Source organism: Actinia tenebrosa, unplaced genomic scaffold (genome assembly GCF_029948245.1).
Source record: "Actinia tenebrosa isolate PJP-AT-01 unplaced genomic scaffold, QUT_ActTen_1.0 PGA_scaffold1__47_contigs__length_23844297, whole genome shotgun sequence".
Taxonomy (NCBI): domain Eukaryota; kingdom Metazoa; phylum Cnidaria; class Anthozoa; order Actiniaria; family Actiniidae; genus Actinia; species Actinia tenebrosa.
Window position 1 is genome coordinate 907175 of NW_028292578.1, and position 26378 is coordinate 933552.

Here is a 26378-nt window from a genome sequence, read left to right on the forward strand (position 1 = left end):
CACTTCACCTTGGATCTGGTAGACTGAGCTTGGTTAAAACTGCATGAATTGTAGTATCAATCACACCAAAGTGAAAATAATCAAAGAGGACTGGAACATGGTGGTGAAGTCCTTTGACGCAGGAAAGATGTAGCTTTAGTGCTTGTGACGTGACACTTTGAAGTGCCTCTGGTGAATCAAGCCTATAATGACAACCAAATTAAAAAATATAATACAGATCATACATGTAAATACATGTAAGTACCTTAAATCACAAGGATACTGCATTGGTTTTCCAGGGCTCAAAATAAAAGCTGGTCAACAGACAAAGTCTGGACAAAATGTGCATTTGTTCGGCAAAATACTACCATCAAAGAAATAAATTGGCGGCTTAAGAATTAAGTATGTGGGATTAACCTGAAAAGGTATATGGGAATGATTTTTTTGATAGATGGTAGTCTATTTTGCAATTAGTCCTTGGCTGAAAGCCGAATAGGCTATTGACTCATAGGCCATGAGGGCGAGAGAATCAATTGCTTCAGTCAAATCCAACTAGTCAGTCAAATATATAGATGCAAACAAGTTTCTAATTAAAGTTATATTTCATGTAATTTTGGCTGTATTTCAAAGTCAGCACTTTCTGCTACTAGTAGGCTATAAATTATAGCCTAGTAGAAGCTCATCCAATCAGAATGCAGCATTTGAAGATAGACCACTTGTTGAATTTGACTAATGCTCATTGACCTGTCTCAACTTTTGCCTTGATTAGTACATAGCAATGATAACAGTATCAGTGGTAAAGTACACTTTTGACATGTTTTCATTACAACTTACTAATTCTGATCATCTTATGATTATTAAAGATATTAAGATATTTTCTAATAAAGAAGTATTGATATAGGAACTAACCCAACTTCAGAATCTGAGAAATAAAGCTCTACCAGCAACTGTATATCAGCCTGATCAATTTGTTCTGTCACCTAATAGGAAAAAAACAACCATCAATCAAATGTTACAGTACTATATTTTTATTGAAACCCAATAAGTTTGGTCTAAGCAAAGTTTGCACTCAGGCATTTTTAAAGAATGCACATATAACGCAAAGGTTTTAAACAAGTCACCATATTGACAGCTGTCAATCAAGCACCTTCATTCTTCAAAACTAACAACTGAGGAAATTTCTCAAATATAGTGGACTTGTCATTTCAGTATTTTTGTTTCGTTTTCCTCGCCACATGGTGCCACGTCGTCAAAGTAGTCAAATGCTCAGTTTCCTGAGCCAGATGCTTAGGTTAAGGTTTCAATGCCAGATCCAATTGCAATTTTGAGTACCAGAATAGGAGAAGCACAGAAGAACCCAACGAGTAATTATTACTCTACTCGCATATGACATCGAGCTTTGGTAGAAACAGTGCATTAACAGCTCACTCCACCCATCCTTTTACGAAATGTTTCCTTACCTTGTTACTATCGACAAGCATACTGAGAGTAAAAATAAAAGCATCATTGATCTGTATGTCCTCATTTCTGTACAGGATTTGGAATGTCTTGGACACAGCTGCCAGACCTGTTGGTGTGACCAGTGCAGGGAAAAGACAATCATCTGATTGATAGTCTGAAAGAAAGTCAGAATAAAAACATAATTAATATCCAAGATGCTCAAGATTAACTTTTAATAATAAAGATTTAGAGTAGAAAACATTAATATTTACTAGTTATGCAATGGTCTTGAGTGGCATACCATACTTGTATTTTCTAGTATATGCACAAGCCTTCAGACAAGGATGTTTACTAAGAAAATTTAAGTGACAAATGAGATATTTTATCAGATGGCACTCAAAACCATTGTATAACTATTTAATCCCAACAGAATTGAAAATACCAACCAACTGAAGGAATTTTAGCATCAAAAACATAAAAAACCCACAATCCCTTGATGAAATGGGGGAATTGTTAATTCCTTGCATGTGACATCAAAGGAACTCAATCAGGAGGACATTAAGCAAGAGAATTTTAATCTGTGTAGAATTGAAAACCTATTGTTTTGCCCTCTAAATTGAGCTGCAATGGTCTATTACAAGATATACATGCATTTTGTACAATATGGCTTTCCTGCATACTGATTGGCTAATAGAGTATCAGTTGAGAGAGTTCATGCATGATCAAGCAATCACCTTAATCTATCTCAACCAATAAGAAAGTGTTTAGCCACGATCTATGTCTAATTGAGTAACCATGATTGATTATCAAGTCTGTTTTGATCTGTAACAACATACCACTATCAAAAAAAATCAAAAAGGACAAATGAGGACCATTTTTTTAGAAAACATTTTTCAAAGAAAAATTACAAAGAAAAATTTTCGAGAAACAATTTTTCAAATTTACCTTCTGTAAGAATACTAAAATCTGACAATTATAAAACTAAATTCTTGTATTCAAATATAAGAGAACCATGGCTAGTTACGTACCAGCAGGCGTGCACTTTCTATTTATTCAATAAAATCTTACTTTCATTTTTATTCCCCCCCGAAGAAAAATTATGCTCTTACATCCCTGCTACTTGCACATTATTGTTTTTATCCTAATGGTATTATATCATTGCTCAGTATACATAAAACGGACACTTTTAATCAAACTAGGAGTGTCGAAAGATTGGCTCCCAGCAAACAGATCAGCCTACTCTGAAACCAATTACGATTTAAATAGACAGTTGCAAATAACTGTAACTTAATATTATGAATGTATTAATTATTGCTATTACTCTATGTTTTATTTAACATTAAAACAAAGTAAAACAGTTGCAAGTGATGTACAGTAAGTTTAGAAAGCATACTTTTCTTTGTTTACACTGTACAACATACTTCTTGCTAAATGTCTACAGTATATAAGTTATATTCAAAGATGTTATTCTTTCACTTTCTGAACTTCAACAATTGAAAATGAAATTAAAATCTGGCCAAACCCTTTTCAAACTATTGCAGATCAGATTGGAATGAAATTTGTTACAATGGGTTTCACATAGGGATTCAAATAAAAGACCTTTTTTACAGTGACTTGATAATTACTCAACAGAAACTCGGAGTGTTTCAAGTTTAAATAGAATGGCTGGCAATCAGTTTCTACAGATGAGAAACACCTGTACATACCTCCATTGGTTATTCTGTACTCAACATCAACACAGCTAACTGATTTCTCGGGAGGCTTTAGGGAGCATCTGATTTGATAATACCTTGAAATAAAGATACGAAAAATGGTTTTAATTTTCAAATTATCACATTATCTATTTTTTAATAATTAAAACAAAAGATGAAAGAAGAATACAAAATAAGAGGGAAGAAAAAGAAAACGAAAATTCTAGCACATGCAATAGTTGTTTATGTCAGAGATCATAAGGGGTTAATGGCAATATTCCTAATTCAAAAAAACTTTATTACCAGAAGAGTAAAATTTGACAAATAGTAGAATTATAGTACGATTTCAATTAGATAGTCAGACAAAATAAGCTCTCAATATATAGGAAGAACTGTACAAACTTAAAATATGATCTTAATTTTCTTGATCATCACAGTCAAGGAAAATTAAACCTGCCACAATTATAAATACTTAGCAGAGGTCGAAACACCAAAAAGGACAGCCTAGTCTAACTTACCCTCTTTGAAACAGGTCTACATTGTGAAATGTTGAAAATTCAACAGAAATTTCGAGTGTTGCTTGTAGATCACCGGACATGTTTGAAGTAAATGCATCAATGGTCAGGACTCCGCTGGAGATCGTTCAAAATGATAAAGTACTCAAGTAAATCTTGCTATCTCGTTTGATAAAAACCGCAATTGGTACAGAATATAGACATGTAAATCCAAGCCAGATCTGAGCAAAATGTGTACTTCCTTCCACGGGTAATTTATACCATCTCAGGGGATTACGACCTGAAGGAAAAAATAATAATAATAAATGAAGTTTCAATTTTTTACGACCTCTAAATTTCGATATCCAAATGAAATAGTGTAAAGCTTATTTTAGCAAGGTTACAGTAGTTGATTAAGTTTAAACGTTCGATAATTTTTAAACGTCCACTGGTTCTCTGTTGTCAACTGTTTCTAATAATAACCAAAATAGCTAGCATTTAAGATAGTATTAAGATATCCACGATAATTATTGAATCGTAATTCAGAAAAGAACAGTTTGGGTGAAAAATAAGCTTAAGCTTAAAGACTGAAGAACTGGCCATGGAATTTGGAGTTTGTTCAAACTTGTTCAAAAATTTTATTCTGCTAAGATTGACTTGGACAGTTTACACTTCAATACCTATTTTTAATTCCTTTTTGTTGCGTACTCTAGTGCTGAATACGTTTACTATTAAAACTCAAAACAATTTGTCACAGCTTCGGTTGGTGACTCAAATCGGACTGAATCAAACTCCATATAATTGAACTCAAAAAAGCAGGAGCTGCCGTTAGGTCAAGTCGAATGAGGAGTAATATTAGTGGTTCTGTAAGTAGGATAACTTATAAACTTGAATATTGAGTACTTACTATTTTGGTATTCCGATAGGACATCCTTCCTATATCTGCCGCCATTTTGTTTTGCTTGGTTTAGAACGCAGTTCCTCGCGGTCACAACAACAAAAACAAAAAACAAAAAATTAACGAAAAATCAACAAAAAACAACAACGTTAAATCCAAACACAAACAGAGATAAACACTCGTTTTCTCAGTAAGAATAAAGTATATCAATAAAAAGAAAAAAAACTCAAAAAATAATTTAAATTTCAAAATTCTAAGACAATATACAATTTCGCAAACCGTTTTTTTCTTTAGAGTTTCAATCTGCATTAAATTCAAAGAATATAATACGTTTTTTTGCAAATAATGTTAATAATTTTTGTACCAATATTTCTTTTTTCTATTTTTTTCATTTTCTTGAAAATTACTCTAATGAGGAAGATTGGTAACGAATTTATGCCGTTGCTATAGTTTCAATTATTTGTTGCTGTCACGTGACCTTTTAGTATAAAAAGCCAGCCATCTTGATTACTGAGTCAAACAAGCTGAAATTCTTACATTTCGAGGTTTAAGAATATATATTCTCCTAAAAATGGGCAAAATAACGCTGGAGATGCTAGCAAAATGTCCCAGTCACACCAAAAAGAAACGTGGAGAGACTTTAAATCATTATTTAAAAAGGTTGACTCACTTGTACTTCGCAGAGAAAGGCATTGATGAGATTGTGAGTATTGGGTCTGTTTGTTTGAATATTCGGACGTTTAGTTTGGTACTTGATCTTAGACTTCTTAAATCATGTATCTGATGTTATAATTCCTTTATATTTTGGTAATAGCTGTGGCAAATTTGTTATAGTAAGGTTTTTGATTGCTGTAGAAAGCGTTTGATCAATTTTTGTCATTTGAACTTGGAGTTTTAATTTTAGAATTCCATTTCAAATTTGTCAAGATCATGATTGATACTCAGGATAAAGAGATCGCAAAATCTTTTTTGTGCCTTGATAAAATCCATATAGTAAAAGAATGGTCTCGTGTTTAAAGAATCGAAAGAAATTGAGAATAAATTCTATGTCCCAAGTTGAGATATACAGTACCTTGGAATTATAAAATGACATAAATAAGAATACCATTGAATGGGTTTTTGACATCTGGCAATCGAAAATACTGAATCTGACTGTGTAAGTTCACATGAGCCCAACTTAATGACATCAAAAAAGACCACCTCGTTATCCATTGTTTCAATTAGGTTTAGCTCATGTGCAGTTCCAAGTTTGACCTGAGCCTTAAGATTTGATTAACAAAAACCAAAAGACCAGACATCTTTACTTATTATAGTTAGTTATCAGAGTCAATGATTAATAAAAATGATATAAACATTAAACTTCATTTTGTATTTCTTATAGGATAACTTATCTTCCTGCAAAAACCTTTCAGTTCTTTACCTGTATGACAACAGTATTTCAAGAATAAGGAATCTTAGTTTTGCTGCTAATCTGACTCATCTGTATCTGCAAAATAACAAACTTTCAAGAATCGAAGGGCTTGACCACTGCAAAAAGTTATCAAAACTGTAAGTCATGGATGAAGCTTAACTTAGAAATATTGTAACATCACTAATGAATTTATTGTAATGATTCAAACTTGAGAGTGGGTTCATCAGTCTGTTATCCAAAAATGGAGAAGCAGGTTGAATAAACACAGAAATAGCCAAATTTTAAAATATGCAAATAATATTGGTTGATAAATATGAGTATTTGGTCAAAATAGGCCATTGTCCAGACAAATGCCTTATAGTGTGGTTCTCTTAACAAGTCATGTACGTTCACTGGTTGCATTTTGCTCAGTCCAGCATGGCAGTCATCATGTCTGGCCATTGAAAAGCCATAATTTAAGCCCTGATTTCAGTGTTTTTTCGATTTTGTTTACCACTATTGCATGGTTAAACCAGGATTAAAAAGTATTGTTTTTTTCTCCCAGATATCTTGGTAGTAATTGTATAACAGTTGTGGAAGGACTCGAAAAACTGGAAAATTTAAAAGAACTTCATATTGAGAAACAAAGGCTTCCTCCTGGTGAAAAACTGCTGTTTGAACCACGGTCGCTGCAGAGTTTAGCTGTAAGTAACATCAGTGGTCTTTTATTGCAATATTTTTTAGGTAATCCAATAGTTTGATTGATTCTTAGACATGAAGATTGCACTATTGAAAATATCATGTGTTACCATAAGTGAGATAATTTTGGGCAAAAATTAAAATGGACAAAGACTCTTACCTATGATTTTGATTGATTGTAAAGCATTTAGGACAGCACTATATTAAATTCATTATTATCATTATTATTATTGATTATATCCATATACAGTACAAAGGGCGCTTTTAAATCATTATCATTATTTCATTATTATTATTATTATTATTATTACCTGAAATTGCCTCACCTGCAATTACTTTTAATAGCTGCAATCATATCCCATATAACAATATTAAACTATTGAAATTCCAGTTTCATTTGAAACCATTACTGGGATGCTAGAATAGAAATTATAAAATTTTTGACCATTTCAATTCTTGTGAAAAATTATCTAGAAAAAATAGATTTATATACAATTAATTATTATTATTAATTGATTTTCTAGAAATGCCTTTCTGTTCTCAACATTTCTGAAAACAACATTGACGCTATAGAGGAACTAAAGTGCTTAACAAATATGACCCAGTTTATTGTGGAAAACAACTATCTCACAGACATGAAGGAACTATCAAGGGTATTGGCTTCCTGGACATCATTATGGAGACTAGAAACCACCGGAAATCCCTTCTGCTGCAAGAAGAAGTACAGAGATAGAGTGATTATCATGTCACGATCACTAGGTAAAGTCGTGTTTCGAACATAGCAATTGAAATATTTCAAATTTATTTATTTATTAATGTGCCATTGAAATGATATTGGAACATTCTGGATGTTGAGTTTCATCCACTATCGAATCATGCACATGTTGATTTTGGAGGGAAAACTATATTACCTTGAGAAACTCTGGGCCCAGTTGTACGGATGAAGGGTGGATAGCGCTATCCAATGGATAAATCCTTATCCCATGGATAAAGTGATTTAGGGAGAGAAGAACACAATAAAGTATCTCCCCTTTTTGCACCTGTCTTATTCCAGGAATAATATTCACCTTCAGGAGAAGTTGCATTATTTGAAGGGTGAACTTAGAAGTTTCATGATCCATATTTTGTTGGCCTCTGAGTCTGAGTATTGATGTACTATGTTGTACCTCTGATGTTAACCAGCTATTATTAATCTTCAATCAACAGTGATGTTAGATGGCAAAGAAATTAATGAAACAGCAAGAAGTTTTCTGATGAACTGGAAAGCTAACAAAGATGCCAGAAGGCTTCATAAAAGACAATACCATCTAGAAGCACCATCGTCAAACTCTCTCTCAACCATTCCAACGCTGGCTACTCTTCAAGGCTCCTTTCATTCGAATCAGCCTGGAAGTGGCTACTTAGTGGAAGCAGGTGTCAGTCCGCTGATACGACTGGCTGGTCCTGTCGAGCCAAGTCAAGCTACAACATTTAGCAGAAATACTAAGACATTAGCTGCTATGGTGCAAGCACGTGCTCCTAATTCAACCCTACTGAAGCAAAGAGGTCAAGCACCTGACATATCGATGTCAAGGTTAGTTTCATATTTCCCAGTTTGAAGTTGACCACATTGTGTTTTGCTGTATCGGTTAGCTTAGTTTTTTGCAGTTTGACACATAAATGTTACGATAGTAAAACTTCGTGAAAACACAACTTTACAGAAAACATAGTCAGTGGCAATGGTGAATAACAGAAAACATAGTCAGTGGCAATGGTGAATAACAGGGCTCTCACCTTAGTAGTCCCCTTCACGGTTCCCTGCACCATCTTGAAAGGTAACTGTGCCTGTGCATGGAAGCAAGAACCACATTGACCTTGCAATTACGTATAAGACCTCTTTTTACACCTTGGACTGATTGGTCACGGCTGTTTTCAATTCCATGCACAGGTATGGTTACATGGACAGGGAACTGTGAAGGGGACTATTGAAAATAGGTCTTAGTGTATCCTTTCAAGTTTTTGTGACATGAGACTTTGAGATTAACTGATCTTCTTTACTACTTTCAGGTTTCCAAATATCTTTGCTCCTCCTCGGCCCATGGTCCATGAACCTTCTTGGGAAACAGACAGTGACCTGCATAGTGGCCCGCCCCTTCCTTTACAGACTTGATCACACACACACACACACACACATATATATATAGTGCCTATATACATAAACATGAGGTTTAATGTGTGTATAAAGTAAAAATGAATTCTTAGAGTAATTTAAAGTTTTATTAACATGTAAATAGACAATCAAGGCTTTTCCTCGGAAATAAGGAAAATGAGTTTTAATATGAAAAATGCTCCAAAGACGGTCTTAAGAAGAAACCTACTGGAAGAGAAGAAACATAAAACTAAAAGTATATAGCGATGTTTGAAATGTAAATATGTTTTCTATCATAAGAGATATAAAAAAAAATTGTAACAGATGAAAATGAAGAACTGAAAAAGTTGATAAAACAATGAAACGATTACTGTGGTTTTTGTATTTTCTTAAGTTTTTCATTTATTTGGCTAAATATAAAAGTCCATTTACATGGGCAAAATTTGAAGCGATTTGAGGTACAATTTAAAAAGAGATTTTCGTCTTCATTGAGGATGATGAAAGAATTAAATTTTATTCCAGACAGCAAAATTACCTGGACAAAAGTACTGGACCAAGAGAGGAATGTGCATATGCAACCCTTGTGGTAATGGACCAAGTGAGAAATGTTGTTGTGCAACCCTTGTGGTACTAGACCAAGTGAGAAATGTACATGTGCAACCCTTGTGGTACTAGACCAAGTGAGAAATGTGCATGTGCAACCCTTGTGGTAATGGAACAAGTGAGAAATGTGGTTGTGCAACCCTTGTGGTACTGGACCAAGTAAGAAACGTGCATGTGCAACCCTTGTGGTACTAGACCAAGTGAGCCATGTACATGTGCAACCCTTGTGGTACTAGACCAAGTGAGAAATGTACATGTGCAACCCTTGTGGTACTAGACCAAGTGAGAAATGTGGTTGTACAACCCTTGTGGTACTAGACCAAGTGAGAAATGTACATGTGCAACCCTTGTGGTACTAGACCAAGTGAGAAATGTACATGTGCAACCCTTGTGGTACTAGACCAAGTGAGAAATGTACATGTGCAACCCTTGTGGTACTAGACCAAGTGAGAAATGTGTATGTGCAACCCTTGTGGTACTGGGCCAAGTGAGAAATGTGGTTGTGCAACCCTTGTGGTACTAGACCAAGTGAGAAATGTGGTTGTGCAACCCTTGTGGTACTAGACCAAGTGAGAAATGTGGTTGTGCAACCCTTGTGGTACTAGACCAAGTGGGAAATGTGGTTGTACAACCCTTGTGATACTGGACCAAGTGAGAAATGTGGTTGTACAACCCTTGTGATACTGGACCAAGTGAGAAATGTGGTTGTACAACCCTTGTGGTACTGGACCAAGTGAGAAATGTGCATGTGCAACCCTTGTGGTACTAGACCAAGTGAGCCATGTACATGTGCAACCCTTGTGGTACTAGACCAAGTGAAAAATGTACATGTGCAACCCTTGTGGTACTAGACCAAGTGAGAAATGTACATGTGCAGCCCTTGTGGTACTGGACCAAGTGAGAAATGTTATACTGTGAAATGTGGTACTAGACTAAGTAAGACTATGAATGTATGACCCTTGTCGCATCAGATCATTAAGTTCATTTGCTGTTCGTTTATTTTCAATTAGAATAATACTTTACGATAACCTTACGAGTTGAACTGTAATTAATGCTCTTACAAAAATTGCGACAAATCTTTAACTTCATAATTATTGATTGCCATTGACAGCTAAATCTTATCCTAAGCCGGCCTAATATTCGTTGTTACTTGTTTTCTTGATATATATATGTGAGTTAGTAAATTTGGTATATGATACAATATATTTGATGCTCGCATATTGATAATATATTTAGTACAGTATGTGTGGTGAGTGCATTGAAAACATCTTGTTTTATCCATATCAGTAGAATTTGAGAAGTATTACTCGAGTATTAGGTTCCGAATGTTGTTTGAAGGGATGCTTGGTATTTTTAGTGGTGGCTTGTATGGGATTGATACAAGTATCATTAAGGTTTAAGGCGAGTAAAACTACTGTATAAGTCAGGCGCAGATCATGTTTACAGCAGTCTTTGAAAGTGTTGCTATTTCAGTTTAAGAGAGATTTTGATATTGTCTCCATCTTCCTGCACAAGGACCTGGTTTAAATGTGATGTCATCAATGGCAATGTCACCTTGGTAGCTCCTCCCCCTCGTGCCTTCGATGATGATCTGCGAAAAAAAAGAGTAGGGAAGTTCAAAACCAGATTATAAACTATTCTATGTCAGATAAGCGATCCCATGTTACCGGCCTACATAACATGGTTCTCTATAAAATCTATAAAAATCTAGGGTTGTGGCACAGCTTGGAACAATCACAACAGGGCTTGGATCCAACTAGGTGAAAGCCCAAAGATCGAATTGGAATTTAGAAGTTGATTCTTAAGGAGGGAGGAGAACCCAGAGAAAAACCCTCGAAACATAGCTCGGAGAACCGACAAAAGCGACTCTACTCACATACGACACCGAGCCTGGGCAAAAAATCAAACCCGCATTGATAGCGACAGAGTGGATTAAAAGAGTGGATTAAAGCAGCAAATTTGGCACAGACGTTCGTTTTGATGTTCAAAGTGATTTTAGAGGGGGAGTCAAGAGATACGAGGTCAAGGGGGTGCCGTACGCTACCAGAGGGGAGAGGGGAGAGGGGAGAGGGGAGGGGGAGGGGAGGGGTAAAATCATTCCTAACATCGGTATCTTGTTGGTTATGAGTTCAAAAAACACCAAATTTTGTACAAATGTTCGATTTCATGTTCAAAGGTTTTGGTGCTTTAATTCATATTTAATGCATAATTTATTAATAACCAATAATTTTGTTTATAGTGCGCAAATATCAAGCAATGAAAATTTCAAATGCGCATTACAATAAGTCTAAAAATGAATAAAAACATGAATAATCTATAACAAAAATGAAATAAATAAATAAATAAATGAGACTATGAAATGTACATATTCTAAAATAATGCAACTAGTTAACTTAAACACGTTGTATATACAATTATAATAGGTGGTACATCTTGACCAATGATTTAAAAGTACTGATGCCAGTAGTACAGTCTCTGATCTTCACTTAAACATACGTCTGTTCTGTCCATGAAGGACAGAGAGGGACTCTCGCCCTTCTGATGCTTCACTAAACATAAAAATCTACTGAATTTGGCAAGGTAACTAGAATTACACTGAGTAATTTTCATGTAGGCCCTTCAAGATCGAATTAGAATTTCCTCCCTAGCCCCCTCCCCCAGAGACTTTTGACTCGTAACCAATCTTCCTCGGCCAATCGACACGGACAGACAGACGGATAGTGACCAGGGGAAATAGAGGGACTGCTCGGAGCGAGGTCTACATTGGTGAGAGGCGAGCGCTCTCACCGCTACGCCACCCATGCTTCCCACACATGGACAAGACAATGTGGTTAAGGATTAATGATAGTCATTCCATGTTAATAGTCTTACCCAGTAACTTCCTTTGCCTTTGGCTGTAAAAGAAATAGACGCATCACTCCATCTGTTGTCTTGATTTCCAACTTTTTTCCATTTAACCGTTTCTCTTGCGTAATCGCTTGAGCCTTCTTTTTGATAGACTGTTAGGACCCCAATATCAGCACCATACATATGATAAAAGAAAGTCATGCAGACGTCCTGGCTGACCTCCATGATCATACGGGCCTTGTCACGAGGTCGACGGGGAGTAGAGGTCTCGATGTACATATAATATCCTGTACGTAGAAAGAAAAACAATACATCAGTTATAGCTTTGGAAAATTGGGTTTTTAAGTTGTCTCGTATTTCCAGGTCCAGTCCAACCAAAAAGATCGCTAAAGTCTTGCCATAACTTATTCCCAGGGTTTATTCTCTACCTTTGACGATGAAATATATATGAACAGAAATCCTGCTATGAAGAGCAAAAGTCGTTTTTCGTTCGAATTACGTCACACTTAACAGCTCTATAGAGAAGGGACCCTGTCCCCTGTATCCAGCGATGTAACTAAGGGGAATTGTTTATACGTACCATTGCCACACTTAACAGCTCTATAGAGAAGGGACCCTGTCCCCTGTATCCAGCGATGTAACTAAGGGGAATTTTTTATACGTACCATTGCCACTACGATCTCTTCCTGGCCCTGTGTTTCCCGTTGGTGTTCTTCCTCTCTGTATAGTCCAGTCAAAATCATCTGACTTTTCGTTCCTCCAATCACACATGTCTCTCTTGTCAAAGGTACAATCAACTAGAAAAAAAATTGAAGACCTAATTAATATAAGAGGCTGACGATGGTAGTGATGCATGATGGTCAGCATTTTGATTTTATAAAAGAAACGCTGTTACCCTGAAACAGCCCCTGGACTGATCGAGGTCAGGGTTAGGCGAACTGGGCATCCGGACCCCCACCCCCTTTGCAACTCGATGTTTCCCCTTTTTTAACATACGTTATGTTACAGAGAATCTTAACACCATGATATCGTAAACCTTTTCTATTGAAAGTCATAAGTATTCGAGTTCGAGTCCCACTGAGCTCGGTGTCGCATGTGAGTAGAGTTGTTTGTTGGTTTTCTCCTGTGCATCGAGGGTTTTCTGGATTCTCCGGCTTTCCTCCCTCCGCAAAAATCAACTCCTAAATTCTAATTGGAATTACAGTGGATGAATAGCTACTCTGTAGAAATGCCACTGCTAAATCCCATTTATTTATTTTATTTATTTTATTACGTCTTTTATACCAGTAGCCATGCGTAAGTGTTACGCCTGATATAGCGTATGTATGACGTCAAAAGCGACGTCATTTGTTGACTGAGGGTTTTGGAACCCCCCCCCCCCCCCCCCCCCTCAATAAAATCCTGGAGCTTCCCTTGTAGTCTGTTAGATTTTGTGGGAGAGTAAAACGGAGAACCTGGAGAAAAGCCTTGAATCAAGAAAGAGACCCAACAAGCTCTACTCCCATGTGATTGGCCGAGTACTAGTCCAATGAATCGAACCCTAGACCCCAGAGACGTCAGAGAGAAGAGTGAACTACTGGTACACCACCCTTGGTTTCTAACTCGTGGCTCACTTTTTATACCTATTCAAGATATACTCCATACAGGCTGCGATAACGCTACTTACCGAGCTTAGCTGACTGGGCTGCACCAACTTCAAGTTCGTTATCAAAACAAGGTCCTGGCGTTAACGCAATGCTATCTATTGCAATATCTCCAATGAAATTGCGTCCTCGAACTGCAGTAATGCCAATCTGTTGTTGAGTGTAAAACATTGCGTGATTAAATCAATACCACAGGGTACCCAATAAACGTTTTAGACCTGCACACTAGGCAGTAAATGTATTAGATAAATAAATTAATAAAAAAACACTTAAAAGCCAGTGGCTAACATATCTATGGCCCTCGTTCCATGATCGAACTGGAATTTAGAAGTCAAGAGAGAAAATCCATGATCGTACTGGGATTTAGAAGTTAGGAGAGAAAATCCACATTTCCAAACTACCATAGGAGGTACAACGGATACTCACTACATAGTCTTTTCCAGAAATCGTCAAAGCGATTGGATTCCAATTTAAGCCTTGGTCACCAGACACAGACCACGTGGTATTCCAAATGAAGTTTTCACTTTCCCTCAGATCGACCCTAAGATCTCCAACTCCTTCTCCGTGCATGTTGTAATAAAACTTTAAGCACTTGGTGTCCTTTATCGAACCGCTGACCAGCCTGGCAAATTCACCGGGGCGTCTGCTGGAGGCTTCAAGGTAAATGTAGTAACCTAGAGCAAGAACGAAAGACAGATAAGTAAAATTCTTCAGAATAAGACACTTGCATTATGCCGCGTCATTTACCACCACTACCAGAATCCCTTGCACACTTTCTTTTGTTCAGTTAATTAGCATCAATCGTCTTACTATTCTCATGAGGGAATACAAATTTAAATAAGAAAGAAAATTCGCGAAGCATTATGGTAGTGGGAGTCAAATGACGCCATCATGCAAACGGACTATTTCTCACGAATTCTTCAGTTATTAGGGGCACGAAATTAGCTTTTTGGGCAAAACTTTCCACGTTAGAGTCCAAACACTGATCGAAGTTGTTTAGATATAAGGAGTATGCGTCCTTACCATCTCCAGAGAAGTCTTTATAAGGTCCAGTGTTTAGAGTGGCAGTTGGTCCACGTTGCCTGTAAAAGTCGCAGTAATCATCAACATCATTCTCCCAGTTGCAAAATCCTCGGCCAAAATTACAAAAACCTGTGGGGAAAAACACAACAGGTTAATTAACATCAAATTAAATAACTATACATCTACAGATTGGTGTTGGCTATCTTTGACTTATGACTCAAAATTCTTATTTTTTGTACTTTGAAATCAAAATGTTGAATTAACGTGCAGTGAGTGGTACCTTGTGCAGTAGGGGCGTAGCCAGGATTTTCCGGTGGTGGGGGGGGAGGGGGGGCAATATTCAAAATTCAAAGTCCCCGATACGCCCAACCAAAACAAAGTTATATTTTTACAAAGAAAAAAAAAAAAAAAAAAAAAAGAATCGTAAAGGTGCTTTTTTGTTGCCATGACAGGGGAAGGGGGCTGATGACATAATCTCTTCCCCTTTTCATTTCGTCTTTCTTCTTTCCCCTATTTCTAGCTCTCTTACTATAAACCTCCCCTCTGTCGACCTCCTCTTTCCCGTTTCTTTTCCTGTGACATCACTCACAGCTAGCATTCCCTATTCAACCTTTTCAGGGCCCTTTACACTCAGTTTAATCTTTTTCTCACCATCAAAATCTGGTAGTTTACTGATCACTGGTGGTGCAGCTGTGGTGTAGTTAATATTCTTGATGATAACTGGTTTAGGAGGACAGGCACCGGGTGTAAACTTGATGTTGTCCACAGCAATATCTCCTCGCCAGCCACCTACAGAAGCTTCAATCTCCACCTAAAACAATCAATCAATCAATCAATCAATCAATATTTTATTCAGTACTTATTAATACAACACAATATTTAAATATTTACATTTGTGAGAAATATGACATACATAAAGTACAAGCTACCTATGATAACTTAAAAGTTAGACTAGATAGGTAGCTACTAAGTACATAGATTTCAATTGTAAAAGCAATTAGGTAGATGATTCTTGGTTTGCAATCAATCCCAAGAGAGCACAATAACAAAAGGGATGTCCGCCATATTGGAAGATATAACAAAAGAATTCATTGAAAAATCTTTTGTCAAATTCTTCCAACATGGCAGCTATGACGTCTATTGCAAACGAAGAATACATTTTTCTATTTACATGGTATGTGAGAGACTACTTTATCATCCCTGCACTAGAGACTGCGGTGTTAAGGGCCACAAGTCCTAACTAGCTTTTCGATTTTATGTGCGACCCTCCACAATATGCCTTTACTTCATGTCACAAACAGGAATGGAGAAAGTGACACAACGTGACAAATATTCAGTTAAAGGTAAACCTTAACTATGACTTAAATGTATACCGTAGCACTTTTGTGGCATGCGTTACACACTAAATGTTTTTCAATCCACATGTCACGCGTTACATCTTACCACCCTTCGTTACATGCATAATTGCGCGAGTGGTGTTACTCATCTCTGCAGTCTTTTTCAACTTACCAAGTATCTCGTAACGTTACAATCAATAGCAATTTCAACTTCATTCCACGTGTTGCCCTGGTTACCATCTTGTTGCCACAATAACTGCTGCTTAACACCGTCGCCATTCCTAAATACGCTCAATGATCCAATGTCTTCGCCATACATGTGGTACCTGAAGCGCATGCACATTGAGCCCAGTAGATAACCGCTGGCCATGATTGCTGTATCACCGCCAATTCTTGGCTCAGACGCTTCAATGAAGGCATATCCGTCTGAAATGATCAACGAGGAATATGATATTTTAGATAACAGGTTTAAAATTAGTTATAGCTCGTATCTTAACCTTCTGACAAAGAGATAAAAGAATTGATAATCAATAATAATAATTATAATATTCGCTTGATGAAACGCAATTTACTTCTTGAAAGATAATACCTTTTAGTAGGTGAAGAAATTAATGAGCACTGGTTTTCAATTTGGCCTACTTTACACTACCACTTCATTCAATATTCCAAGTGTACGACTCTCAACTCATACATTAACGAATTGAGGGAAGAGAACCGGAATAGACCCCTTTCGAATTCCAAATTACCGCTGGTCTATTCGAAAACGTCTCTCTTATCATTCCCGATTACCTAAATCCTATTTTTCCCAGGGCAAAATAGAAATATCCCAGCTCCCATTTTAGTCCTTCATTGTAGATGTACATATCGTATTTGACTAACCATATCCAATTAAGTAAATACTTTTATAGAATAACTGTTAGAAATTTCGCGTTCTGATTGGTTGGGAGCGCGTGCTTTATGAGAGCACACAGCACGCGCACGCACTTTTAGTTGCGTCATTCCTATCTACAATAATTAACGGTTTTTGGAATTTGTATTTTATAAAAGAAATAGAAAACTTGCTTCCTGTGCTGTGTGAAGTTATAAAGCACTTGGGGATTGGCAAAACACTCGAGAAGTGTCGAGAAGAACTCCGCTACGCTTTGTGCTTCTCCTAACATTTCTCTCGTGTTCTGCCAATCCATGCGTGCTTTATAACTGCATACAGCACGCGCGCGCGTTTTCTAATTTCTTCAGTAAAGCAAATTTATGTTACCGGTTTTCCCGAATCCTTTTGATGGTCCAGTATGGTCACTTGGTGTTTTTCCCTTCCCAAGACTCCAATCAAAATCATCATTCTTCAAGTTCGTCCATCCGCAAAATGATTTATCAAAATTACAGTTTCCTGTCGTATAGAAAATATTCAACCTCAAGTTACATGTGCAAAGACAAAAATTTGGTGTGTTGTTTTGTGGTGTGTTGTTTTGTGGTGTGTTGTTTTGTGGTGTGTTGTGGATTATGGAGTGGTGTGTTGTAGTGTGGTGTAGATTGTGATGTGGTGTTGTGTTGTGGAGAGTGGAGTGGAGTGTATGGGAGTGGAGTGGAGTGGAGTGGAGTGGAGTGGAGTGGAGTGGAGTGGAGTGGAGTGGAGTGGAGTGGAGTGGAGTGGAGTGGAGTGGAGTGGCGTAGTATGGTATGCTGTAGCGTGATTTAGCGTGGTGTGGTGCGAGACGCTACAGGAGGTGTACTATGGTCTGCTGCGGTATGCAGTGTTGGTTATTGTTTAGCATGGTGCAGTATGGTGTCGTTTGGTGTGGCACGATATATGCGCTATTATTGGACCGACGTTTGGTAGTTTGGTGTGGGTTGTCTTGGTGTCTTTACCTGTGAAATCGAGTCTGTTCAGTTCACTTGTCATCTCGCAGCAGCTTCCCTTCTGTACATACACGTCATCAATCGCAATATCTGAGGTGTACGTCGTTCCAATAATTCCCTCGATTATGACCTAAAATTAAAGTGAAAATAGTACTCATTTAGTTTAACTAGACGCATATCTGCGTGAACTCGGGCTTCATTGAGTTTATTTTCTTTACCTGATAACAATGTTGATCAGAGTTCATCTCTGCAACAGCTCTATGCCATTTGGTACCCCAGTTGCCTCGAGCATACCAAATTCTGTCCCCTTTGCCGTTGATACCTTCTTTTCTTAAGATGTTGAGGTTGCCCATCCCGACACCGAACATGTGGTAGTAAAACCGCAGACACACTTGGCCACACAACTGCGGGCTCAAGAGTCGGGCTTTCTCTCCCGATCGTCTTGGTGATGAGGCTTCGATGAACATGAAGCGTCCACCTAAAGGCAGGAAAATAGGCCTGGTTTTTAGGTAATCGTTCGTCCATCCATACATTTAACAATCCATCCATCCATTCTATTCAACCTTTAATTTATTCATTTCATTTAGCCATTTATGCATCCCACCGGCCTACGCTATCATTCTATTCACACATTCATCGATTTATCCTTCCAAACGATCCATCCATACGTCTGTTGATCCCACGCATTCAACCTTCTATCCACCCTTCCTTCAATTTATTGATCGGCCCCTATCCTTTCATTCACTAATACTTCCTACCAACTTTCTTCCTTTCTTCCTTCCTACCTACCTTCTTCTTTTCTTTCTTCCTTCCTTCCTTCCTTCCTTCCTTCCTTCCTTCCTTCCTTCCTTCCTTCCTTCCTTCCTTCCTTCCTTCCTTCCTCCCTACCTCCCTCCCTCGCTCCCTCGCTCCCTTTCTTCCTCCCTTTCTTCCTCCCTTTCTTCCTTCCTTTCTTCCTTCCTTCCCTCCTTCCTTCATCTTTCTATCTTTAATATTTATTCACATATCATGCAGGGTCGGTAAGGGGTATTCGCGTGAATCCTGATCGCGATAATTTTTATTTTCTTTTTTATGAGAAAAAAATTATTTTCCAAAATGGCCGCCATACAGAAAAAGCTGGTAAGATTGGATTCACAACAGTGATCCAATTTCATCGTACAGAGCAATTTGTATTTTTACAATGTTCTAAAGTTTGTGAATCATTAATGATTAATATCAATTTCCGTGAATCGTGATTGTCCCCCCCCCTTCCTGATATGTATTCATTCTATAATGTCACATAAATATCCTCGTTACCTTTTTTTCCGCCGTGATCTTTCGCTGGCCCAGTTCCTTTCGTGTCAGTTGGTTGCGCCGACAGTGTCCAGTCAAAGTCGTCATTCATGATATCGTTTGACCAACCGCACAAACTTGAGTCAAAATCACAACTTCCTGTTTTTCAATGGAAAAAACCCCGTTCAATTCTCCTTAAGGCCTATACAGCGGGCATCAGAGGCTAAGTTAGAATATTAAGTAAGCTCGACGACAACAGTAAACCAAAAAAGGGGTGATTGTTGATGGAAGAATTATAAGCTAATTAGATATACAATGCTTTCTCGTGGCACACCATGGAATATTCCACTTGTCACTTGTATAAAATAGTGATACAATGCTCTCTCATAGCACACCACGGAATATCCCACTTGTCACTTGTGTGTGGTGGTTATACAATGCTTTCTCATGGCACACCATGGAATATCCCACTTGTCACTTGTATATAATAGTGATACAATGCTTTCTCGTGGCACACCACGGAATATCTCACTTGTCACTTGTATATAATAGTTATACATTATGCTTTCTCGTGGCACACCATGCAATATCGCATCACTTGTGCTTTCGCACTATGCAAGTCTCATGTATATACTAGAAAACACGAGTGAATCATGGGATAATATTCCATGGTATATCGCGCGAAAGCATTGTATAACTACGCCCAAAGATATAAAGATCATGGTCCGAATGATGCAATGAATCAACAAGCCAGACGAATACCTTTAGTGGTAGAGTTATCTAATCCATCTTCTTGTGCACTTGATCGACTTTTTAAGAGTTTTTCGCGATTTTCATTAGGGTAGCAGGTGCCAGGAGTGAAGGTAATCTCATCCATCGCGATATCGCCTTCATACCCTCCTCCAACACGAGCCTCGAGAAGGATCTAGAGAATCAAGAGACGATGAAGGACAAGGGATAGATAAACAGATTTTTTTTCTTTCTTCCTTCTTTCCTTTCTTTTTCCCCCATTCGTTCGTTCAGGTTCAGTCGTTAGTTGGTGGGCTGGTGGGCTGGTGGGCTAGTGGGCTGGTGGGCTGGTGGGCTGGTGGGCTGGTGGGCTGGTGGGCTGGTGGGCTGGTGGGCTGGTGGGCTGGTGGGCTGGTGGGCTGGTGGGCAGGGGATCTGGTGGGTTGGTGGGCTGGTGGGTTGGTTGGTTGCTGTGGGTGGGTTGGTGGGTGAGTGGGTTGGTTGGCAGACAGGTTGGTTGCATGGTTCGTTTATTGGAAGTGATTTTCCTCCATTTAAGATCACATGCCATTCCCTTGAATATTATTTTTTTTGAGATGCTTATCAGAAATGATTGATAAGATCAATTAACGTGAATGCGAATTATACAAATAATCTTATTCCTAACTGAACTAAGAAATCATTACGACTAAGCTGAAAAATTATACAAAATTACGTTCAGTTTTTCGACTTACATCAAATGCAAAGCCATAAACAGTGACGTTTTCTCTCTTCCAGAACTGTCCTTGTTGTTTCTCCTTCGTCCAGATGAGTTTCTGTCCAACTGGTCCTCTCTCGGACATGTAGATCCGAAGATCACCGATCTGGCTTCCTCTCATGTGATAATAGAACTGCATGCATAATACACCGATGTATGGACCTGATATCAAGGTGGCTGCTTCACCTTTCTTTCTGGGATTCGATGTTTCGATGAAGATATATTTACCTGTAGGAATCATTATCTTTAATTATCATCATCAACTTCATCATCATCATTATATATCATCATCCTCATCATCCTCATCATCATTATATATCATCATCCTCCTCCTCATCATTATATATAATAATATTAAAAAACTCATTAATAATTCATGAAGGAAACATAATAGAAATCATGACCATGAAGGAGGTTTTATATCTGATATAGATTCGTCTTCATTTGCATTATAAACTTTAACTTGGATTTTCTCTATCAAACTTGGTTCATTTCGTAAAGAATTCGGTACAGTATGAGAACATACATCAGGAGTTTTTTAAGCCGTTTAATAAACTCGCAGATCGTGTCTTATCGGGTCTAAAACCACTCGGCTACGCCTCGTGTTTTATACCCGATAAAACACTCCTGCTCATTTATCAAACAGTACATAATCATCATTATATATAATAATAATAATATATAATCATAATCATAATCATATTATATAATCATCATCATCGTCATCATTTTATAATCATCATCGTCATCATCATCATTTTATAATCATCATCATCATCATCATTATATAATCATCATCATCATCATTAATATTATCATTATATAAAATAACAATCATTATATATAATAGTCATAATCATAATCATAAGTCATAATCATATTATATAATCATCATCATCGTCATCATCATCATCATATAATCATCATCATTATATAATCATCATCATCCTCATCATTATTATTATCATTATATATAATAATAATAATCATTATATATAATAATAACAATCATAATCATCACTGGTATCATAATCCATAATCATTATCATATTTACCACGTGCCATGGTTATCACCTATCGTCCTAATCTAATCCCAATCATCCCAATTTACTTTTAATCATCCCTTCCTAGCTTCCCTTATCCGAATCACATGCACATAACAATTCAGCTGTTAATAGAAAAGGAGGATTTTTTTCTTGATATTGTTTTCTAATATACACTATTTCAAAAATCATGGTTTTATCTGTAAAATATAACATTACGACCCAAATGTAATGATACGTTCACACTTCTTGATTAAACCATTTACTACAGTCAATCGAAACATATAAATGAACCCATCGTATTGTATTTATCAAAATCTTGTCTATAGAATCTATTTACCTCTGCCGCTAACATCTCTCACAGGTCCAGTGTTGGCGCTTGGTGTTGATCCTCGTCTTAACGTCCAGTCGAAGTTATCTCCTGATCGCGCATTTACCCAGTTACAAAGATTCGTGTCAAAAGAGCAATTTCCTGCAGGATGAAAACATAATTGATAATTATTACGATTATTATTATGACATTGGTTTCAGTTTTGTAACTTTTTACTTCGATTGTATTTTATTAATTCTTCAAAATGAGTATAATGATGATGATGATAATAATGATAGTAATGATGATGATAATAATGATGATGATAATAATAATGATAATGATGATGATGATGATGATAGTAATGATGATGATTATGATGATAATGATGATGATGATGATGATAGTAATGATGATGATGATGATGATAATGATGATGATGATGATAGTAATGATGATGATGATGATAATAATGATGATGATGATAATAATGATAGTAATGATAATAATGATGATGATGATAGTAATGATGATGATGATGATGATAATAATGATAGTAATGATGATGATAATAATGATGATGATGATAATAATACTGATGATAATGATGATGATGATAGTAGTGATGATGATGATGATAGTAATGATGATGATGATGATAATAATGATGATGATGATAATAATGATAGTAATGATAATAATGATGATGATGATAGTAATGATGATGATGATGATGATAATAATGATAGTAATGATGATGATAATAATGATGATGATGATAATAATAATGATGATAATGATGATGATGATAGTAGTGATGATGATGATGATGATAATGATAATGATGATGATGATAATGATGATGTTGATGATGATGATGATGATAGTAATGATGATGATGATGATGTGGATGATAGTAATGGTGATGATGATGGTGATGATGATGATAGTAATGATGGTGATTTTGGTGATAATGATAATGATGATGATGATAGTAATGATGATGATGATGATGGTGATGATAGTAATGATGATGATGATGATGTGGATTATAGTAATGATGTTGATAATGATGATGATGATAGTAATGATGATGGTGATGATGATAATAATGATGATGATGATGATGATGATAGTAATGATGATGGTGATGATAGTAATGATGATGATGATGATGTGGATGATAGTAATGATGTTGATAATGATGATAGTAATGATGATGGTGATGATGATGATGGTGATGATGATGATAGTAATGATGATGATGATGATAATAGAACAGCAGGAACCTTAACCAAGCATTCAACTACTTGTTAATCCAGTGTCCAATAATTAAACTTAGACATGTAATCTTCTTAACTTAGTGGAACGACTCACTACTGACTGACTCATAGAATATAGGTCAAAATCAGCCCCGATTATGTTGTTTATTTTTCAACCATTCAATAATTCATATGGCTCGCAGCTAGTACGCACGCGTGCTACAAATTACTATCGAGTATTCTAGCTAGTTAGAAATGTGATATCCATTGCAGTCGCTGATAAAAGTCACGGTATATGACAGTTTGGTACTCGAGTACTGTTAAGCTACGGACAACATAGCGCGCAGTGTTGCATTCAATATATTGATCATATTGCGAGCCATGACACACGATGTATTTTGTTGCACGCAACGTTGCTGAAGTAGAATACTCTCCTACTTCAGCAACATTGCCTTCAATGTTGCCTTCAATGTTGCATCGTGTGTCCATGCCTTTAGAGCCGTACCGCATCTTACCATGAAGTTAGGCGATTTGCATGCACAAAATGGGAACTAAGCCATTTGAGTGTTTAGGCATGTCATACCTTTTAAAAGTTGCGGTAAGACAGTACCATGAGTTTCCTCAATTATATATGTAACACACAAATTTGTTGTTACAGGAAGGCTTCAGTGTTTAGGTATATGTCGTACCGTTTTCGTCTCGCAAGTCAGTAACGTAATGCAATTAAAATCATATTTTTTTACTGCAAAATAACAATATCTTTACTGAGTCCTACTGCTATTTTTGTTGGCCTTTGTCAAAAGAAAAACCCGAAAAACAGATTAGTTTGAGGACCCCTGCATTGGGTACGTACTGATCAGAACAGCAGTTTTCCGATAATCACTTAAAGGGATTGAATGACGACCATATCACATCCAACATAGACAGCTAATCATGCCTAGATGCATGGCTTAATCCGTACTATTTATAGGTAACTAGATGTTGATATAATAACAATGAAGAATCGAGAACATATTGATGCAATATGAGTCGAAAAGGTCAACAAACACCTTCATTCAGATAAAAACAAAAGGAAAATGAAAAGGAAACATAAAACGGTCAAGAAAAAAACCCTGGTTATTGGCTCTTGTTTTTCTTCCTTTCTTCCTTCCTTTCTCACCTCTCTCTCTCTTTTCTTCCATCCTTCCTTCCTTCCATTGTTCTTTTTTTCCTCCCTATTTGCTCGTCCTTCCTCCGCGTCCCCTGGATCAAGGGCCTGTCATGATTTACGAAAATTTAACCAAAATTACGTTATCTCTCGAAAACAAGTCATTAACGTCATTCAGAAGAGCTGTGTTATCAAACAGCAAGGAGTGAGTCTAAAGGTATCCAAGCATTGATTACTATATATGCTTGACTGACCTACAGCAATGTAGTTTACTTTACCTCTGACGATAACCTAATATAACAAATAGAAATTGAAGGATAGCAAAGTGCCAGATAAGAAAATTATCTATTATTCTCCTAACTCAATGTTCTTACAACAAGATGTTTCCTCAGGAAGTGCTTTCTTTCTCGAGGTAAAACCGACGTCGCTCAAATATATGCAAAGAAATCAGTGAATTTCGTCAAGAGGTTTCTCTTGATAGAAGTTATTTTCTTGTGTTTCTCGTTACTTAGCGATCAATAAAGCTAAATGATAAATATATTACTTAAAGTTATAAACATTATTTTTGTGGTATATTCTTTGAAAATTTGTTTTTTGGGATCGAAAAAAACATTTTTTTTGTAGCCGAGTGTTTCGAATCAAAAACATTTCGTTTTTCCCGAAATTCTTGAAAGGTTTGTTTTTAGTGATACGTGAATAAAGAATATATTCTAAAGTGATCAAAGTCAGCAAGAATTTGCATTCCAGGCCTTACTCAATGGGCGAAACGCCACGAACTAATCTAATACTGATGCGCAACTGGGTGCTCCACGATCGATTTTCTTTGTTTAAGGTGACGAACTCAGAAACTATGGTCAAAAAGTAAAACACAACACAAACACAACTTAAAAAGACCGAGAATATAGAGTGATTTTCATATGATCGTGAAAGAATAGGCAAACTAATAGTTAGTAGTAGACTCTAAACCAATGATTTTCTTTTGTTCTTTATCAACTATTACAAACTAAATGGTCTATTTTCTTTCACGGTCATATGAAAATCACTCTAAACAGGATAAAGGCTATTAAGTTTACCACAATGTTTATTAATTGTAAGCCATCCTTTGGCGCAACCACTAAACAGCATGTCAGTCAACTAAAGGAATTTAATATTACAAATTATATATATATTAAAAAAAAACAAAAAAACAAAACAAAAACAAAAACAAAAACAAAAAAGAAAAAGGATAAGAAAAGGACTTCGTGAACGCCCCTTTGGAAGAAAAGGAGACTCTGAGATGTTGTACTTCTTCTTGACATTACTTGTCAAAACTGCAAAAAATCTAAACTCAGACTCTATTTTTAGGAACTTAGAAATGCAACTCCAATCCCTCTTGAAATACTTGTGCAGTTTTCCGTAAGCCTCTCAAACAGTTTTTAAAGCTATTTGTTTTTTCAAGAGAAGTCTTAGTATTTTAGCTAGTCTCTTCTAGTAAAAAGGTTGAGACCATCATTATTTAGTTAGGAGCTTAAAAAAAAGTTCGTGTGAAATATTTTCAAAGACTTACCATTTATTCCAAATGTTCCTGCCAGAGGATCGACTTTTCCTCCATTACCAGATGGAGCAGCAAACACTACCTCAAAGAGACAGAGAACCAAGAAACCAAGGACTACACAACTGAGCTGCATTGTCAACGCGAGGAGGGCCAGAAAACTGCGAAACCTCTACGTCGTCTGGTTTACGATTGAACTCAATGTCGTGTGCTCGACCTAACGGCTCTTATGAAATGCCCTCAAGCTGAAAAACTGACTTTTTAAGTTGTCGAAAAAAATTTAAATCATGCAATATCCTGC

At 36.7% G+C, this 26378-nt stretch overlaps 3 protein-coding genes across 3 annotated transcripts in view; 1 reads left to right on the plus strand and 2 right to left on the minus strand.

Moving 5' to 3' along the window:
- LOC116295708 (protein FAM135A) overlaps nt 1-4567 on the minus strand; it is a 37681-nt gene extending 33114 nt beyond the window's left edge. Inside the window, exons 1-6 of the mRNA XM_089033466.1 lie at nt 4512-4567; nt 3629-3905; nt 3126-3208; nt 1440-1594; nt 889-959; nt 9-182 (exon numbers count right to left, since the gene is read on the minus strand). Of these exons, the coding sequence (XP_088889592.1) occupies nt 9-182; nt 889-959; nt 1440-1594; nt 3126-3208; nt 3629-3708 (563 nt within the window). The 5' untranslated portion in view covers nt 3709-3905; nt 4512-4567. The remainder of the gene's footprint in view (nt 1-8; nt 183-888; nt 960-1439; nt 1595-3125; nt 3209-3628; nt 3906-4511) is intronic.
- Nucleotides 4568-5005: 438 nt separating this feature from the next.
- Nucleotides 5006-9087, plus strand: LOC116295701 (protein phosphatase 1 regulatory subunit 42). The gene is made up of 6 exons (XM_031703605.2): nt 5006-5205; nt 5884-6050; nt 6458-6596; nt 7116-7350; nt 7798-8164; nt 8638-9087. Exons 1-6 carry the CDS (start codon nt 5074-5076, stop codon nt 8738-8740), a joined length of 1143 nt encoding a protein of 380 aa, XP_031559465.1. The 5' UTR covers nt 5006-5073; the 3' UTR covers nt 8741-9087.
- A 1215-nt stretch (nt 9088-10302) lies between these two features.
- On the minus strand, nt 10303-26318 carry LOC116295706 (MAM and LDL-receptor class A domain-containing protein 1). The gene is made up of 16 exons (XM_089032852.1): nt 26093-26318; nt 22168-22299; nt 20762-21012; nt 20061-20223; nt 19323-19457; nt 18245-18504; nt 18036-18156; nt 17428-17556; nt 16345-16598; nt 15487-15646; nt 14836-14964; nt 14239-14486; nt 13836-13962; nt 12835-12966; nt 12194-12456; nt 10303-10913 (listed from the first exon to the last, which is right to left on the minus strand). Exons 1-16 carry the CDS (start codon nt 26211-26213, stop codon nt 10797-10799), a joined length of 2742 nt encoding a protein of 913 aa, XP_088888978.1. The 5' UTR covers nt 26214-26318; the 3' UTR covers nt 10303-10796.
- Between the last annotated feature and the right edge of the window lie 60 nt (nt 26319-26378).

Bases quoted from the DNA above. Each gene is read 5' to 3' on its own strand.
- LOC116295701 (XM_031703605.2), top strand. From the start codon at position 5,074: ATGGGCAAAATAACGCTGGAGATGCTAGCAAAATGTCCCAGTCACACC. The intron at 5,206-5,883 runs GTGAGTATTGGG...TATTTCTTATAG, and splicing joins AGAAAGGCATTGATGAGATT to GATAACTTATCTTCCTGCAA. The intron at 6,597-7,115 runs GTAAGTAACATC...TTGATTTTCTAG, and splicing joins GGTCGCTGCAGAGTTTAGCT to AAATGCCTTTCTGTTCTCAA.
- LOC116295706 (XM_089032852.1), bottom strand. From the start codon at position 26,213: ATGCAGCTCAGTTGTGTAGTCCTTGGTTTCTTGGTTCTCTGTCTCTTT. The intron at 18,157-18,244 runs GTAAAGAAAATA...CTTTAATTTTAG, and splicing joins CTGATCAACATTGTTATCAG to GTCATAATCGAGGGAATTAT. The intron at 10,914-12,193 runs GTAAGACTATTA...TTTTTTTCGCAG, and splicing joins AAGGCAAAGGAAGTTACTGG to ATCATCATCGAAGGCACGAG.